Source organism: Carassius carassius, chromosome 46, assembly GCF_963082965.1.
Source record: "Carassius carassius chromosome 46, fCarCar2.1, whole genome shotgun sequence".
In the NCBI taxonomy this organism is placed as follows: domain Eukaryota; kingdom Metazoa; phylum Chordata; class Actinopteri; order Cypriniformes; family Cyprinidae; genus Carassius; species Carassius carassius.
The window spans coordinates 7,009,741-7,027,977 of NC_081800.1; the positions used below are offsets into that span (position 1 = coordinate 7,009,741).

Genomic DNA, 18,237 nt, shown 5'->3' on the forward strand with positions numbered 1-18,237 from the left:
CAATATTTTCTCACAGCTGTTTGGCTATGCTTGTATTTATTACGTACTGTATAAATTTGACACTGCTTTGGCAGTACCATTGGGATTGGCAAATGCAAAAGACCTTTTCTATCCCCTGAAGTATGATGCAAACTACTTTAATGGTATGGCTGGATAAAGTCGATCTAGAGGGGGTTATTTTGGTCCACTGTAACTACTAGAGAAACTAGAAATGGAGACATCTAGCTTCAAATGTGTTTTAGTATCAAACGACATCGTGAGTGTGTTATGACAGGTAAACAAAACATTTAAAAATGAATATTGATGGAGTAAAATTTCTTTAAATAACAGAAAGGACTTAATTAAAATTAAAAACTTTACAATATTTCAGTAATTAAAACTTGCATTATTTTAACAATTATTATAATGAATCTTAAAGTTATTTTAAATATTTTTTAACGTTATTTTAAATATTAATTTTCACAAAAACTACATTGTCTAAAGGTCCAGGGAACATCAGGAAAGTCCGGTTCCTTTTGCCAAACCACATTTATCCTTCCTCTTTCACCAGGTCCTCCAGCTAATAATCAACCCAGTGTGCTCAAATTAACCCAACAATGCATTGATCGTGAGATGCTCTCTCTACGCATTTCCGTTCACATTTTGTCGGAATAATGTATCGCTATGCTGGCTTGTTCCTCTGGGTTTGAAGATGCACGTGGTTTGCATCACTACGCGGCTTCGGTCAGGTACGCGTTTCTGTGTGACAACGTCGCACATTAGCCAATCACAGACGGGCTACATTCATCAGCCAATCACAGACGGGCGTACATTATTCGTCAGCCAATCACAGCGCCGCGCCGCGCCGCGCCGGGCGTGATAGCACGGACGCAGCGAACGGAGCGCCGCGCTGATGCTTCGAGCTCGAGCAGTGTAAATCCAGCGAGGCAGGCGGCGACCTCACACCTGCTTATCTGTTATATTACCGAACCAAACCGCGAGATTCCTTAAGACCTACCGCCATTCGCGTTTAACCAACATCCATGCGATTCTTCAGGCTCACCTTTAAGTGCTTTGTCGACTGCTTCTGAGAGCCTTATATTCCTCGTCTGCCGGCGACGCACGTCAATTATTATAATTCAGAGCTCAATCTCGTCCACATTCTGCTGAAGATCAATTCTACACAAACAATCAGACCGCAAACCCACGGGAAAGTAATAAACCACGCGAATTAAAAACAAATAAATAAATCAAACGCGAAGAACCGTTATTTGTGAATCTGAGGCGCGCACGCGGCATGTCGCCAGAAGAGCACTTCTCCAGTAAGAACCACTTTCTATTATAATTTGTTTATTATAACACGAATAACATTTCAATGGCTGCATTTATATAGAGACCTGATATAAAATGTAATCTAAAGACCGTTATTGAACGGAATCAAACTGTTGTTTAGTGTAACGCATCTTTCCATTACGTTTAAACGGACGGCTTTAAAACTCTCGAGTTGATGTAGATCTGGTCTCTTCATGTATTTACCGGTATCAAGTGTCTCTCTTTCACTTTCTTCCTCACACACACACACACACACACACACACACACACACACAGTCCTTCAATCCGCTCCGATCTGGATTCAGCTGCATCTCTGACATACATAAAACTGCCAGTGACGTCACGGCAGTCCAATCATCATGCTGAATGGGCGCTTGTGACTTCATTCATATATATATATATATATAACTATATGCAAATTTGTGATATCTATATTACAAAGTCCTGGAGTTCATTTCATATTTCAAATTCTGCTGCTATTAAAGCAAACGAAAATCAAGTGCTCACAAAGTCGTGTTCTTCTCTCTCTCAGATGATTGTGGCACATGTGAGGATGAGTCTCAGGAGGAAGCAGAAGTCGCACGTCCTTTGGTATCAGAGACTGAGGGGTCCAGTGTGGAGGTTGCTGAGCCCAGAGCTGGCACAGGTCTGATCGAGACCGGTGACCCCGCATCAGAACTGGGGCGTTCGGAGAGACAGACCTGGAGCAGGCAGATGGACTTTATCATGTCCTGTGTTGGTTTTGCTGTTGGCCTTGGAAACGTCTGGAGATTTCCTTACCTCTGTTATAAGAATGGAGGAGGTGAGATACATACAGGCACAGATATATCATATCAGATACATACACTGGGGTCTAAAAGTCTTGAGATTACATTGAAAATGTGAAATTTTCCTATAAATACGATCAATAAGTGGCACTAGAATCTGTTTCTGTCTATTTCCGTCTCTTATTGAACATGGGATACCAGCATAGTTGGGTTCTTTAATGCAGTTTCCTGTTTGTTTGACCCACATTAAAATATCCACACTCACATTCTAGCCTATAGACTACATACGAGTAATTGTAATTAATAAAAGACTTAATTTGATCATCTTTCCCAGAAAACACATCAGTAAAACTATTAGTTCTCACTATATTATCACTATGTTTACACCGCCCACATCTAAAATTTCCTAGTAAAGAGGCAAGTATAATGACAGGAAATGCATTTATACAACACTTTGTTCAAAAGTAAGAGCCGCTCGTTCCGTGCATCATATCATTACGTTATTTCTGTGTCTTTGCACATGCGCAGTCCTTTTAGTTTCATGGTTCAAAACGATCGAATGTTAACATGCACTCTCATTCGTATTGGAAGAGGAATAGACCACCCCCTTCAGTCCGATTGAAATTTAATTCGGATCAAGCTCAGTCGGATCGATCAAGGTGTTTATGTGAACGTTTTACAATCTGATTACAAAAATATTATTTGGGTGCCACTGACCATTGGTTTAGCTCAAAATGTTGCCCTAAAGGTGCTGTCACTTTCGATAATGATCCAGTTGGACTTTAATATACGCTTAATTTGTGTTGCTTCGTGGCTGTAAATTGTTAAAGAAAAAAAAAACGATTGTAATGATTAGAGCATTGTTGCACTTTTTTTCTTCTTACACAATAGTTGTTTCATATCTATTGATTTAACTTTTTCTGTGGCCCTTGTTAAAACTTAAGTCATCACCCTCTGTTGAAATCTGCTGGTCATCTCCTGAAACTGTCGATCACAAATATGTTTCAATCTTTAAAATTGACCATGAAGCTATGTTTTCAGTCAGCCAGGGCGGATGAAAGGGTGGATGTGTCCTGAAGAAGGCCATTTTGCCAAAACGCATAGATCTACTTTTAACTAGTTCTAATGATTTAAGACCAGTTCATTAAAGGGTTTTTATCTTACCATGTGAGTGCCTTGGAAGATTCAGAGAAATGTGTGTCACCAGTGGATGCTCTACAGTGAATGGGTGCCGTCAGAATGAGAGCCCAAACAGCTGATGATAACATCACCGTAATCCACACCACTCCAGTCCATCAGTTAAACTAAAATCTTTGTTAATAAACGAATCCATCATTAAGGTGTTTAAACTTCAAGAAAGTTCTTCAAAGAAAGCAATATTATGTATAGAGTGTTCATCTTCATCTCTCTCTTCACATCAGTTCAGTCAGTGTACTGTTTGAGTAAATGAATTACTCTGGGATATTGGTTTGTTTGAGAGAGTGTCAGCAACATTAAAAAAGTTAACAGCTTAAGTCATTTGTGGATTAATGCGTATTGGAGACACGAACCGTTTAAAACGATTCAGTTTGATTTGGTGAACTGAATGATTCATTCGCGGACCGGATATCCAGACTGCTTTGTTTTGAACTCTCTCTCACAACAGACACGGAAGAGAAGACAATGCTGAATAAAGTCGTCGTTTTTGCTATTTTTGGACCAAAATGTATTTTCAGTGCTTGAAAATATTCTAACCGACCCTCTGATGTCACATGGACTACTTTGATGATGTTTTTCTTACCTTTCTGGACATGGACAGTATACCGTACACACAGCTTCAATGGAGGAACTGAGAGCTCTCGGACTAAATCTAAAATATCTTAAACTGTGTTCTGAAGATAAACTGAGGTCTTACTGGTTTGGAACAACATGAGGGTGAGTTATTAATGACATAATTTTGCTATCTGGGTGAACTAACCCTTTAATGATGAATTTGTTTCTTACAAACAAGTGTTTCGCTTCACAAGTCATTAACTGATGGACTGGAGTGGTGTGGATTATTGTGATGTTTTATCAACTGTTTGGACTCTCATTCTGATGGCACCCATTCACTGCAGAGCATACATACAATGCTATGTTTCCCTAAATTTGTTCTGATAAAGAACCGAACCCATCTGCACCTTCGATGGCCTGAGAGTGAGTAAATTTTCAGCAAATTTCAATTTTTGGGTGAACTATTTCTTTAACACTAATAAACTAAACCATCTGAAATGTAATGATGTATCTACAGATAAATTAGAAAGTCAAAGTGCTGAGAATAATAAATGTAGGCCTGACAGACAGGAAGAAAGAGGGAGGACAATGGTTTTCTTCTGTTGGTGACCAGAGTTTATCAAAGGTTGAAGAAGTGATGCTCTGTTCTTTGTTCTCCTCTTCTTCTCTTGTAACATTAGCCATCTGTGCAGCTCTTCTGACGCATGTAGGTGGTGATGTATGCTGCTTGGAGTTAGAAGCTTGTTTTGTTTCCCCTCACCGCCAGCTGAAGCCTGTCAATAAGTCAGCATCAGTGTCATCAGACACCACCTCGTGAACAGTCTCATTAGTGTCTATAGAGCTGATAATAAACATTAGATGCGTTACCCGTCTGTAAACATGATTTGTGAAGGAGACGCGTCATTCTAAACCTGAGCACACAAAATGTCTCAAGTGTTTCTTTGTGCACAAAGTGAAAGTCAATGGGGATCAGCGTTGTTTGGAGTAATAATATCTACTTGACTGTTTTGTGGAAGAAAGAAACCAGTTTGGAATGACGATACAAAAATGTAAATGATGACCGAATTTACATTTTTGGGTGAAATATTTCTTTGAAAACTAAGATGCAGACATTGTTACCCTTGTGAAAAACAAAGTGTGCTTAACTGTATTGAATGTACACTTGCACTGCACTTCAAATCAGAGTTCACGTTCATCATGTTTCTTACCTCACTTAGGTGAAATAAAAAAAAAATTGCAAGCTCTTATAATGTAAAATTAAATGTTTTACTACATTTTAAACCACTATGTTCTACTAATCCTCTGTGCTCTAAAGAAGTACAATTATTTTGATGTGTTGACTAGCATACTTATCCACATGTATTGTTTCCAATATTATGAAGTATATGTATTTTAAATGTACTAAAAGTCATACTTAAGTGCGTTGAAAATATAATATATAATACATCGTCATTTAATTGCAATTAACATGCAATCAAGTATACTATTTCTGTAATAAACCGTTTCTCCGTCTGCTAAAGCCTTGTGACGTCCTGTGTGTCGCAGGTGTGTTTCTGATCCCCTATCTCCTGATGGTGGTTGTTGGAGGTGTTCCAGTCTTCTTCCTGGAGATCGCACTGGGTCAGTTCATGAAACAGGGTGGGGTCGCCACGTGGAACATCGTGCCTCTTTTTAAAGGTGGAGTATTATTAACAACCAGATGCATTTGCACACACCCCAGCCCTTGCCAACCTCTAGTTAAACCGATCCATGCCTCATCCTGCTAGCAGGCATCTTTATCTTTAATGGCACAACAGAATATCGATCTGTCTGGCTCTTAATATTGTCCAGCGTGAGGCGTAGCATGTATCGCAGCAGGCTGAAGAAGGGCAGTATCGTTCTCTCCTCCAGGGCTTGGATTGGCATCAATGGTGATCGTGTTCTTCTGCAACACCTACTACATCATGGTTCTGGTGTGGGGCCTGTATTTTCTGGCTCACTCCTTCACTTCCCCTCTGCCGTGGGCAACATGTGGACACGAGTGGAACACGGCCAACTGTACCACTAACTTCAGCCGCGTGTGTCTCAATCAGTCACTGTCCTCTTCCCCTCCCAACGTCTCCTCGCTCAACACCAGCTGTCTGGAGCACACGGGTTTGAGATCATCTGTTATGGAGTTCTGGGAGTAAGTGTCTTTGAAATGTTTTCTAATCTAATTAGGCCCTGGCACAGATTTATACTCCTTTTGATGAGGCATTTGCGAAGATTTTGTGGCATCAGATAAGCTGTTGAGGCTCTTAAAGAGATATTCACCCAAAAACAATGTCATTCTGTAATTTATTCGTCCTCATGTAAAAGTCAGTGGCTACCGTCAACTGTTTGTGTATTAATCATTTGTATGTATTAACCGTTGTAGAAAGTAAGAAGTTTTGTGTCTCTGTGTTCTTTAGTTGTAATGAGATTTGTAATATATCATGGTTGCTAAAACCCCTCTGCTTTTTTTTTTTTTGTTTTTTTTAAATGTTAACTTTGGTTTGACCCAATGTTTGTTTCTTGATCAGGCGTAAAGTCCTCCGTCTGTCTGGCGGTTTGGATGAAGTGGGTGACATCAACGGTTACTTGGTCTTGTGTCTGCTTGCTACATGGGTCATCGTCTACTTCTGCATCTGGAAGGGTGTTAAGTCCGCTGGAAAGGTACAAATATATGTTTGTAAACGATGGTGGCTAGAAGAATATTATTAATAGAAATTATTACTTTTAGTCAGCAAGGAAGCAGCACTTTTTAAGTTTTTTGAGTAAATGAATTACTCCGGGATTTTACTCCGTTTTGTCTGTCAATACAACGGCCACAGTGAGTGAGTGCATCGCATTCCGTTTTCATTCAAATATATTAACATAGAAAACTGTATTACAATTGTAAATTGTAATACTATTTAACAGTAGTACTGTTTTTTTCTTTTGTTGTTTGAGCGTAAGAGATTTCTTTCAAAAACATTGTACTGACCCCAAACTTTTGAATGGTACTATAAATAATGTATTAATATATAAATATTGTAACATTGTCGTTTTACCGTGGTGAATATGTTGTAATGGAAGTTATAACTCTGTAATGGGCTGTCTTTATTGGAAGTTTTAAGCTAATCTACAAGTACTCAAATCAATATTTCATGTATTTATTTGATAAGAAGCTGTGTAATAAGTGGGATAATGTACAGTCAGATCATAATCACTCATTATCTGCTCCACGTCAGGGTCCTGATGCACTGCTAGGGTTGATTTTGCAGTAATGATGGCTGGCAGTACATTATCCCTTACTGGACACACATCAGCCGAACCATTATGAATGTTTGTTGTGAACATAAGGAAATAGATCAAAGGCCAGAGCACTGGCAACATAAGCTGATTATTAGCTCTCTCAGCGGATGTGTGTGCGTGCGTGTGCGCTGGGTTTTGTTCTAGTGCTTGATTGTTAGAGAAAAGATTTTGAAACATGATAATACACTTCTGTGAATAAATCTGTGATGCTTCAGAAAGTAATACTCATTTCAGGAGATACAGTGGATTTACATACATATGCAAAAATATGAGCAGTACATGAATGCGTCTGTATGTGTGTGTGCAGGTTGTATATTTCACTGCGGTGTTCCCGTATCTGGTCCTGGTGGTCTTGTTTGTTCATGGGGTCTCACTGCCAGGAGCTGTTAATGGCATTATTTACTACCTGAAACCAAACTGGAGCAAACTCTCAGAGGCACAGGTGAGAGCATGGCTGCGTGTGTTCAGATTTATGTGGGTGATTCTGTGGCCCTGCTTACACTAGTGCGTTTTCCTTTTAAAACCATCCTCGTCTACGCTTGCGTTTTCACTGTGTTTCAGAAACGTTCTCCGTCCACACTACACAACCGAAAGTGTATGTCACATGACCATTCACGCAGGTACAACAATGAGCATGATGTTACTGTTTACATGATAGTCAAGGACACGCAGAGCTAATGTGGCCAGCCACGCCATCGTTTTCAAAGCTAAAACACAATCCCAGGGTTTTCAAACTAAAACCGGGTCTGCAGCGTTTTCAAAAGTCTCTGTTTTTAAATCTGGCAACAATTATGTGATTTATTTTTTATTTTATTTTTTTATCTCAAAACCTGCTAAAAACTGTATACTTCTGGCTGGTCAAGTAAAATATGCAAGTGCTTTCAAAAGTAAACAAACTGTTAATATTTTGAAAACAAATCTGGTAATAAAAGTCATCGAAGAATGCATGCAAAACTAAAATCTGATTAAAATCTATTGTCCGAATTCTTCTTTTCAACATTAGATTGAGCAGTAAGCAAAGATTCACCCATGTACTGATGTTTTAAAGCCCAAACTAGAGCCAAGTGACATGGTTATATAATTGTTGTTATCATGATTATGATGGCAGGTATGGATTGATGCTGCCACACAGATCTTCTTTTCTTATGCTATCGGTCTGGGGGCCCTGACGGCTCTTGGGAGCTACAACCGATTCAACAACAACTGTTACCAGTGAGCAAAATATCACACACACAGGGATCACTTTATAATGTTAAATCTGTGATCATTATACCATACAAGATGCAAATTAGTGCGGACTTCAGTTTATCTGCTTAAAGTATCAATAGACTTGAAGACCATAAATGAATCTGAGGCTAATGTGTTTAAATGCAGTTTTTAACAGAAGTACATTATTTACACTTTTGATCTAATTGTTATATACATGTAAAGAAATCCACAGTGACGCAATTATATATCTATATCTGAAGTAATATATAACGTAGTAATACAGTAATTTTTACTATAAATGATATCAATTTTTCACCATAAATGATGATTGGCTTACAAGATTTGAAACTTTTTGGCCTCCCTGTATGTGTATTATTGCGTCTGTAAATAAACACAGTAATGAAACAAAGGCCTGCCTGCCAAGATGTTTTTTCTTCTTCTGTATGGCTTCATACTCTCGCAGCATCCCTGTGGGACAGTAGTGCGTGTGTGTTTGCATGCATGTGATCGGATCAGAGATCAGGGGTTGCATGAGTTCAACATCCACCCAGTTTAACCCTGTGCACTGTGTGTTCTCCTACGTGCTAATCCCACCATGATTTCTCTCTGTCTCGCTGTAGGGATGCATTCATTCTGGCTCTCATAAACAGCGGCACCAGCTTCTTTGCAGGATTTGTGGTTTTCTCAGTTTTGGGATTCATGGCGGCCGAACAAGGCGTTGACATCAGTAATGTAGCAGAAAGTGGTGAGATATGCTTCAGTCCTCATCACGCTGTCTGTTCTTTCATTCTCCTTGATTAAAAGAGCAAAAAGTACCATAGTACTACAGTAGGATTTTGAACGTGGTACTATAATGGTAAATACATGAAAATGCCAGGGTACATGAACGTGGTATTTTTTGTTTTGTTTTTTGTTTTTTTTCTCAGGTCCTGGTTTAGCGTTTATTGCCTATCCAAAAGCTGTGTCGCTAATGCCTTTAGCGCCGCTGTGGGCAGTGCTGTTCTTTCTCATGCTTCTGGTGTTGGGATTGGACAGTCAGGTGAGGCTCCACCCACTCATTTATGACAGATTAGAAAAAGACCTATTCTAGAAAAAGTTGTATTATGTCCTACTATTTTCAGTAAGTGAGTGATCAGACTGATTCAATTGTTACTGTCCATTTCAATACTGAATGTTCCAAAAGACGTTTACAAAGTTATCTGAAAAGATCTGATAAGATATATTAAAAAGAGTTATTTCCCAAACCAAACCGAACATTTCATGAAGTATTTTTAATTTGAATTTCAGCAAAGTAGCTTTAACTTACATACTTAAGTACATAATCTACTTAAAAAGATTATTAAAAATAACAACTTTAATATATATATGTGTGTGTACTGTTAATATATATTATATCTCATGTTAAAGTCAGATATATTAGCCAGCAACAGTACAGCAGTTTACCAACCTCTGGCTGTTTAATCACAGTCAGTGTGACGCATGAGTATGTATAGCAACCATTAAAAAATAGCACAGGAGTGCAAGACATGTGACGTGAGAGCGGCGCCTTAAATGTTCACACAATGCCTTCGATTATCCACCGAGCTCTTAGATTAGCAACAATGTTTGACAAGGTCAGACACATTCAGATGTCCTTGTTGCACACATATTTCTCTGTTAGATCATCAGCTTCCTTTTAAACAAGACTAATTTTTCTCTCCTTCTCCCTCAGTTTGTTGGTGTTGAAGGCTTTATTACTGGAATAATGGACATGCTGCCCCCAAAGTCATTCCTCGGCTCTCTGCGTCGTGAAGTTGTTGTTGCAATATGCTGCTTTGTTTGTTTTACTATTGATCTTTCCATGGTAACAGAGGTACGTCTGAGGCCGACCTTGAGGTGTATCATACAGTAGAGTTCATATCAGTTTCCTGATTGTGTTTTTGCTTATGTTCTCTCTCTGTTCAGGGAGGGATGTATGTGTTCCAGCTGTTTGATTATTACTCCGCGAGTGGGATTACTCTGCTCTGGCAGGCCTTCTGGGAGTGTGTGGTGGTGGCCTGGGTGTATGGTAAAAATCTGTAGCCATGCAAACACCGGGACCATGATTTTACCGAGTAGGACGTGTTCCTGGATCAACAGTAACATTCCTAACAAACATAATCCTAACAAAAATTTAACCCTGCTTAAAAGACCAGCTGGAATTTCCATGATGGTCCAGACTGGGTTATGATGGATTAGTTTATGAAACTGTGAAGCTGACTTGACAGATGAAGTCTTGCTTGGTTAAACTAGCCAGGAAACCCAAACCTGACCCTAAAATTTTGATTGGGTTAAAGCAGGGTTTCTAAAATGGGGGTTTAAGGTCATCTAAGGTCAGAAGACATTGTAATTTTCTCAGAATATATGTTTAATATTAGATTCATTGATTAGGAAACAAATCATTCAAAGCAAGTTTGGAGCAAACCCCTCCCATTCACAAGCCTACTCAGCTCCGATTGGTCAGCTGGCCAAGCCTGTTGTGATTGGCAGAGAGAGGAGTCCTTGAGCCAGTTAAAGAGTGCTACCATTGACAAAGCACCTTCACATAAAACAATAATATAGTGCGCAAATCCGTTCTTATGATAATGACATAAAACATTTAGTTTAACACTTATGCTAGCGAATCATGCCTACAGCTAAAGTTTATCTGCTAAACTGTGAACACTTAAAATCATAATGGTGGGTATGTTAGCCAAGTGCTAATGCGACTAACTGATGAAACAATAGTTTGTAAACCAAAATATGTCGACTGTAATGTTTGAAGAACGAACGACAAAAGTTTTAACTTTTAAAGGGGTCATATGATTTTGCTAAAAAGAACATTATATTGTGTATTTGGTGTAATGTAGAGGTGTAAAGAGTACCTTAGTACAACCCGAATTCCGGAAAAGTTGGGACGTTTTTTAAATTTTAATAAAATGAAAACTAAAGGAATTTCAAATCACATGAGCCAATATTTTATTCACAATAGAACATAGATAACGTAGCAAATGTTTAAACTGAGAAATTTTACACTTTTATCCACTTAATTAGCTCATTTAAAATTTAATGCCTGCTACAGGTCTCAAAAAAGTTGGCACGGGGGCAACAAATGGCTAAAAAAGCAAGCAGTTTTGAAAAGATTCAGCTGGGAGAACATTTAGTGATTAATTAAGTTAATTGATATCATGTCTGTAACATGATTAGCTATAAAAGCTTTGTCTTAGAGAAGCAGAGTCTCTCAGAAGTAAAGATGGGCAGAGGCTCTCCAATCTGTGAAAGACTGCGTAAAAAAATTGTGGAAAACTTTAAAAACAATGTTCCTCAACGTCAAATTGCAAAGGCTTTGCAAATCTCATCATCTACAGTGCATAACATCATCAAAAGATTCAGAGAAACTGGAGAAATCTCTGTGCGTAAGGGACAAGGCCGGAGACCTTTATTGGATGCCCGTGGTCTTCGTGCTCTCAGACGACACTGCATCACTCATCGGCATGATTGTGTCAATGACATTACTAAATGGGCCCAGGAATACTTTCAGAAACCACTGTCGGTAAACACAATCCGCCGTGCCATCAGCAGATGCCAACTAAAGCTCTATCATGCAAAAAGGAAGCCATATGTGAACATGGTCCAGAAGCGCCGTCGTGTCCTGTGGGCCAAGGCTCATTTAAAATGGACTATTTCAAAGTGGAATAGTGTTTTACGGTCAGACAAGTCCAAATTTGACATTCTTGTTGGAAATCACGGACGCCGTGTCCTCCGGGCTAAAGAGGAGGGAGACCTTCCAGCATGTTATCAGCGTTCAGTTCAAAAGCCAGCATCTCTGATGGTATGGGGGTGCATAAGTGCATACGGTATGGGCAGCTTGCATGTTTTGGAAGGCTCTGTGAATGCTGAAAGGTATATAAAGGTTTTAGAGCAACATATGCTTCCTTCCAAACAACGTCTATTTCAGGGAAGGCCTTGTTTATTTCAGCAGGACAATGCAAAACCACATACTGCAGCTATAACAACAGCATGGCTTCGTCGTAGAAGAGTCCGGGTGCTAACCTGGCCTGCCTGCAGTCCAGATCTTTCACCTATAGAGAACATTTGGCGCATCATTAAACGAAAAATATGTCAAAGACGACCACGAACTCTTCAGCAGCTGGAAATCTATATAAGGCAAGAATGGGACCAAATTCCAACAGCAAAACTCCAGCAACTCATAGCCTCAATGCCCAGACGTCTTCAAACTGTTTTGAAAAGAAAAGGAGATGCTACACCATGGTAAACATGCCCCGTCCCAACTATTTTGAGACCTGTAGCAGAAATCAAAATTGAAATGAGCTCATTTTGTGCATAAAATTGTAAACTTTCTCAGTTTAAACATTTGCTATGTTATCTATGTTCTATTGTGAATAAAATATTGGCTCATGTGATTTGAAAGTCTTTTAGTTTTCATTTTATTAAAATTTAAAAAACGTCCCAACTTTTCCGGAATTCGGGTTGTAAAAGTACAGTGAAAATTAGTCCACTACACATTACAAGTCACCAATTCCGAAACAACTTGAGTAAAAGTATTAAGAGTATCTGATTTTAACAGTACTTTAGTATTTTACTTGTACTAAATATAGGCTCAAAGATGCACAAGTCAAAGAGACATGCCAGTCAAAAACTGTAACGTTGTGGAGAAGCTGAGGAAACCGGCAGACATTTAATGGAAAAGCTATTACAAACAATAAGCCAAAAACTACAGCTAACAAGGAACAGAATGATGGGCAAACAGACAACCATTCATCAACTCACAAAGAACTAAAGAAACACTAGGGCTCTATATACAGTATACAGGAGGCTAAGTTAAGATACAAACTGACTAAAAGCACCACGGGAGAAGGGAAGTGACATACAATTCGAAGACAAGGCAAAAAACAAAAAAAAACAAGAAAGTTGATTTGTGAGGGTAGCAATCACGTTTCTTTTCTGAAATTAAAATAAAACTGAAGACCTCAAAATTACAAAAAACGATATCCTTCAAAAAGGTCTCTTCAGTGTAATGGATAAAATAATTAGCAAAATTAAAAAGTCAAAGCCTGGTTTCAGCCTCAGTGGCAGCTGCAATCATGTCCTCATCTCATTTATAAAACACCGGTGTTTCACAGCTACTGGCTCAGAAACTCAAATTCACATAAAGTAGCCTTGTTGACAAGTTTGGGTAAGGGGAAAATGCTCAAGATATAGTACTTTCAGTGCCCTGTAGATGGAAACATCACATCTTTTGTAGCATAAATAAACTGCTGCAGAAAAGCTAGGTGGCATGCAAAATGTAATGTGTAGCTGCAACACTCATTTCAGATGTAGTGGAGTAGAGAGTAAAAGTTGCTAATATCTTTGGTATGCAGTACAACTACAAAGTACCCCCAAAAAATACTTAAGTACAGTAATTAGTTACATTTACTCAAGTACTTTACACCTCTGGTGCAATGAAATGTGTTTGTGGTTTAAGGTAAAAAAAAAATATATATTTTCCTCATAATGTACATTATTGTTTCTCCTCTATGCCCTGCCTTCTGAATTGCGTTGATTTTTACAAAGCTCATCAGTCTGAAAAGCGAGGTGTGCTCTGATTGGCCAGCTATCCAATGCATTGTGATTGGCTGAATACCTCAATTCAGTTTGATTTGGTGAACTGGTTCGACAGAGTTCACTAAGAAGATCTGGTTAAATAGAACGATTCGTTCACGATCTGGACATCACTAGATGAGACCAAACCAATAAAACACATTACAAACGAGGCATTTGTTGCATCCAGTGGGGACATAATTACTGATTATAATGACTTATACTGTCTTTTTACGCGTTGCATATCGTGCTGCGTAAATTTAAACCATGTCTGCATTTGTGATCGGAGAAACAAGAAGCGCTACTCTACACTGCTCAATTCGCGTTTGATTCATCAGAGGCAAATTATCTACCGTATTTTTCAGACTATAAGTCGCACCTGAGTATAAGTCGCATCAGTCCAAAAATACGTCATGACGAGGAAAAAAACATATATAAGTCGCACTGGACTATAAGTCGCATTTATTTAGAACCAAGCACCAAGAGAAAACATTAACGTCTACAGCTGTGAGAGGGCGCTCTATGTCTTCAGTGTAGACTACAGGAGCACCGAGCAGCATAGAGCGCCCTCGCGCGGCTGGAGACGGTAATGTTTTCTCTTGGTTCATGTCAAATTAATTTTGATAAATAAGTCGCACCTGACTATAAGTCGCAGGACCAGCCAATCTATGGAAGAAAAAAAAAGTGCGACTTATAGTCCGGAAAATACGGTAAATTGAAAAAAAAACATACTTACAGACTGTGAGTCAGAAGCACCTAACTGTCCTTGCAAAGTTGTAATTGCCCCACTTTATAGTAATAGCCTTTGTGCCACAGACGCATTGTAGGCTACTGATTCAGGAAACAGTCATCATCCTCCATAAAATGTACTGCAAACATCTGATTATTTGGGTTGAATGGTTCCAGAAGTGTGTTGTAGATACAACTTAACCACTGATTTCTAGTCGTGTCCTCTTTTTGAAGACCAAGTAGTTTCACTTTCACAATGGAACCAATTCTCCACAACATGGCACCGGTGGCAAAAGTGAGAATAATAGTTGACCTCTTTAATCAGAACGCAGAACAGCTGTATCACTTGCACACCAGCCTAACCTAACCTCTCCCGCTGTAACCCTATAACTGCCAGTGCAGCAAAATAAACAGCAATTTCACTATGATTATAAAGTCTTTTAATCAACACATTCTTAGGTTCACAGCGAATGATCAGAACTACTTCAGTAGACAATAATATGCTTTACCTGGACACCTAAAGCTGCACTAGGTATACATCACATATTAGCACAAAACTTGATATTTTGAGCACTCAATTGAAATGACATGCACACAGCAAAAGGTTTGAATTGTATTTCTGTGGTATCCTTGAACACAGCGTCTTCTCAACATCATGTAAACACACTAATAGTGGAAGAGTTTGTGGGCCGGTCAGACTGCTCTTTAAATCAAATGAAACTTACAATTTGCTAATTTTATTTTTGTTTTAGTTATATTAGTACATCAAATAAAATGAAAATTAGAAATGTTGCTTTGACAACTAGATTAAAAAAGCTAATTAATAAAACGTCTGTTACCATTTATATTATTTCGTCTGTTACCATTTATATTATTTCATGTAAGATTTTTTACAACAACCTTGCTGCGAACATGCAAATATATGTTCAATTATTGAAATGCTAACTTAAAATCTCAGACATACTCGAAGTAAATATTTACATTGAAGGGGTTCGTCTACCAAAAAGGTTTGGGAACCCCAGGTTTATATTAATGTTCTTCCATGCCAACGAGGATACAGATTCAGGAACATGTCATATCTGGTGAAATCATGGTGAAGATGCAGATACACACTGAGTCTTTGTGTCAGCCCAGATACCGCTCAGTCTCGCTCTCTGACTCTCTCTGAAGGTGCTGATCGCTTCATGGACGATGTGGCCCGTATGATCGGCTATCGTCCTCTGCCGTATATGAAGTGGTGCTGGTCTTACGTCACTCCGGTAGTATGCATGGTGGGTTTAACACTGCAATAATGGATCAGCATGGGGTTTCGTATGCTTGAGAGGGTCTTAAAAGGGTGTTTGTGTGTTTCACAGGGTGTTTTCTTGTTTCATGTGGTCAACTACAAGCGATTAGTGTATAATGCGGTGTATGTGTACCCGTGGTGGGGTGAGGTGCTGGGCTGGTTTCTCGCGCTCTCATCCATGCTTTGCATTCCTCTCACCGTCCTCTACAAACTGCTGCACTGCAAAGGCTCTCTCATGGAGGTACGACTGTCACGTGTGTGTGTGTGTGTTGCTACTTTGATCATTATGCAAAATACCATATCAAGCTAAAAGGTACTCATGATTTAATGTAGTTTTAATGGTAAGTAGTAAAGTTTTGTTTACCGATATTAACTCATTTGATGCCAAATGACTTGAAGTTCCTCCCTGATAGTTGCATGAATCTCTGGTTCGTGTTGTATGCAGTGTTGTTCAGTTTGTGTGACTCTGTGTTTCTATGTGCTCAGCGTTGGCAGCATCTGACGACACCTGTCTGGGGTCGACATCACCTCGAGTTCCTTCCACCTGAGAATGAAGCCAGACTTCTACCAAAGGCAGAAGAGAATAAAAACACACTGTTATATGAAAGTGTCATTTAATATCCTGGCCAGCACTAGCAAATGATCAAGGCCTTGTGCACACATACACACAGTGGTGTTCGCTCTGTCATGATCAAGAGAATCATTCAAGTCAAGTCCATACTACACAGCAGAGCATCTATATGCCATTAACATACACCGTCATCCCACTAAAGCACTTCAACTGCAGCAGAGCCTGCGCAGTAATAATGCTGATCTTCTCTCAGTGTGTTATATTTCAAAAGAAGGCCTCAGAGAAGCTCATCACGCATGCTTGTGTTTGAGTGACCGTTATCTGCCAGTGTGCTGATGTTGTTCAGTATTATGTCTTTGTGTTTGGTGAGATCTTACAGCAGTGTTGTGGAGCAGAGAGTGGGCTAATTATTTATTAAAACCCATTTTCAGACCAAAATTATATTGTGTGCATTTATTTGGCTTGGTGAAACCCTTATTCAAATCAAATCATTTTTTAAATAATATTTAAGAATGTTTTTCAAATATAAAACTTTGAATATTTAAAATATATGAAAATATAAATGTGCAGTGTAAAGATGAAGAGAGTAATATACATTTCTGTTTAGGATGGGGGTGGTAAGATTTCTTTAATGTTTCTGAAAGAAGTCCTACAGTAAAATAAGTAATATTGTGAAATATTATTACAGTTTAAAATAACTTGTTTTCTAATGTTAATATATTTTAAGAAGTAATTTATTTCTGTGATCAAAGCTGTATTTTCAGCATCATTACTCGTCTTCAGTGTCACATGATCTTCAGAAATCATAATAATATGCTGCTCAAGAAACATTTGCTGTCGTGCTGCTTAATGTTTTTGTGGAAACATTTTTTTAAATACAGTAGCTCAGACATACAGCACTCATTTAAAAAATATTTTGTAACATTTTACAAATCATTGTAGTCAATTCTGATCAATTAAATGCATCCTTGCTGAATAAAAATATTCAACATTTTTATATTACATTATCGTGTATCACGATGTACTATGTCATTTTAATCATCTGAAATCAGGATCTTCCTCATTCATTTGTAATTATTTATGTGTTGTGTCTGTGGTCTAGATGAATCTATTTTAAATAATATCAGATGATTTACAGTTAAGTTCTTTGACTCTCGAGTTCTCATTTCCCAAAACAGTTCACACATTTTCCACATAATGTACATTATTGTTTCTCCTCTATGCCCCATCTTTCTGAAAAGCATTGTTTTTATCAAAGAAATGTTACAGACTGTGAGTCAGAAAGCAGAGTGTTATATAACAAAGTAAAGGGTCTTTTATAACATGGTAAAAAAAAAAGTATTTAAAGATTATTAAATCCAGATAAATTAATGTGTCTGTGTGGATGAGTAAGATGCACATCCCTAGTTTACTTCCCAGTTAAAAAAAAAAAGCCCTTACTATACTGTGATGCCAAGTCCCGGCCGGACGAGACAAAAACAATGAAACCCATTACAAACGAGGCACTTGTTGCATCCAGTGGAGACATAATTAAAGTTTATAATGACTTGTACTGTGTTTTTGCACGTTGCGTTGCATATCGCGCCGTTTAAACAAAACCATGTCTGCATTTGATATCTCATGTTTGAATCCTCAGTGGCAAATCCTTTAAATATGTAAACATACTTACAGACTGTGAGTCAGAACAGCTGCCATTGTGTGAATTTGGATACATTGGA

General features: G+C 38.5%; 1 protein-coding gene across 2 annotated transcripts; it reads left to right on the forward strand.

Moving 5' to 3' along the window:
* The first annotated feature begins 844 nt into the window (after positions 1–844).
* On the forward strand, positions 845–16,957 carry LOC132128903 (sodium- and chloride-dependent creatine transporter 1-like). Of its 2 annotated transcripts, XM_059540297.1 has the most exons (14): positions 848–1,301; positions 1,844–2,113; positions 5,376–5,507; positions 5,721–5,994; positions 6,371–6,503; positions 7,432–7,566; positions 8,233–8,336; positions 8,954–9,078; positions 9,260–9,372; positions 10,045–10,185; positions 10,278–10,380; positions 15,834–15,934; positions 16,019–16,189; positions 16,435–16,957. In XM_059540297.1, the coding sequence occupies exons 1-14, from the start codon at positions 1,277–1,279 to the stop codon at positions 16,564–16,566; spliced, it is 1,959 nt and encodes a 652-aa protein (XP_059396280.1). In that variant the 5' UTR covers positions 848–1,276; the 3' UTR covers positions 16,567–16,957. The 2 variants fall into 2 exon arrangements, with proteins under 2 accessions (XP_059396281.1, XP_059396280.1); XM_059540298.1 differs by lacking the exon at positions 16,019–16,189 and having other exon boundaries at positions 845–1,301.
* The last annotated feature ends 1,280 nt before the right edge of the window (positions 16,958–18,237 follow it).

Bases quoted from the DNA above. Each gene is read 5' to 3' on its own strand.
- LOC132128903 (XM_059540297.1), top strand. From the start codon at position 1,277: ATGTCGCCAGAAGAGCACTTCTCCA. The intron at 6,504-7,431 runs GTACAAATATAT...GTGTGTGTGCAG, and splicing joins GTGTTAAGTCCGCTGGAAAG to GTTGTATATTTCACTGCGGT. The intron at 7,567-8,232 runs GTGAGAGCATGG...TTATGATGGCAG, and splicing joins GCAAACTCTCAGAGGCACAG to GTATGGATTGATGCTGCCAC.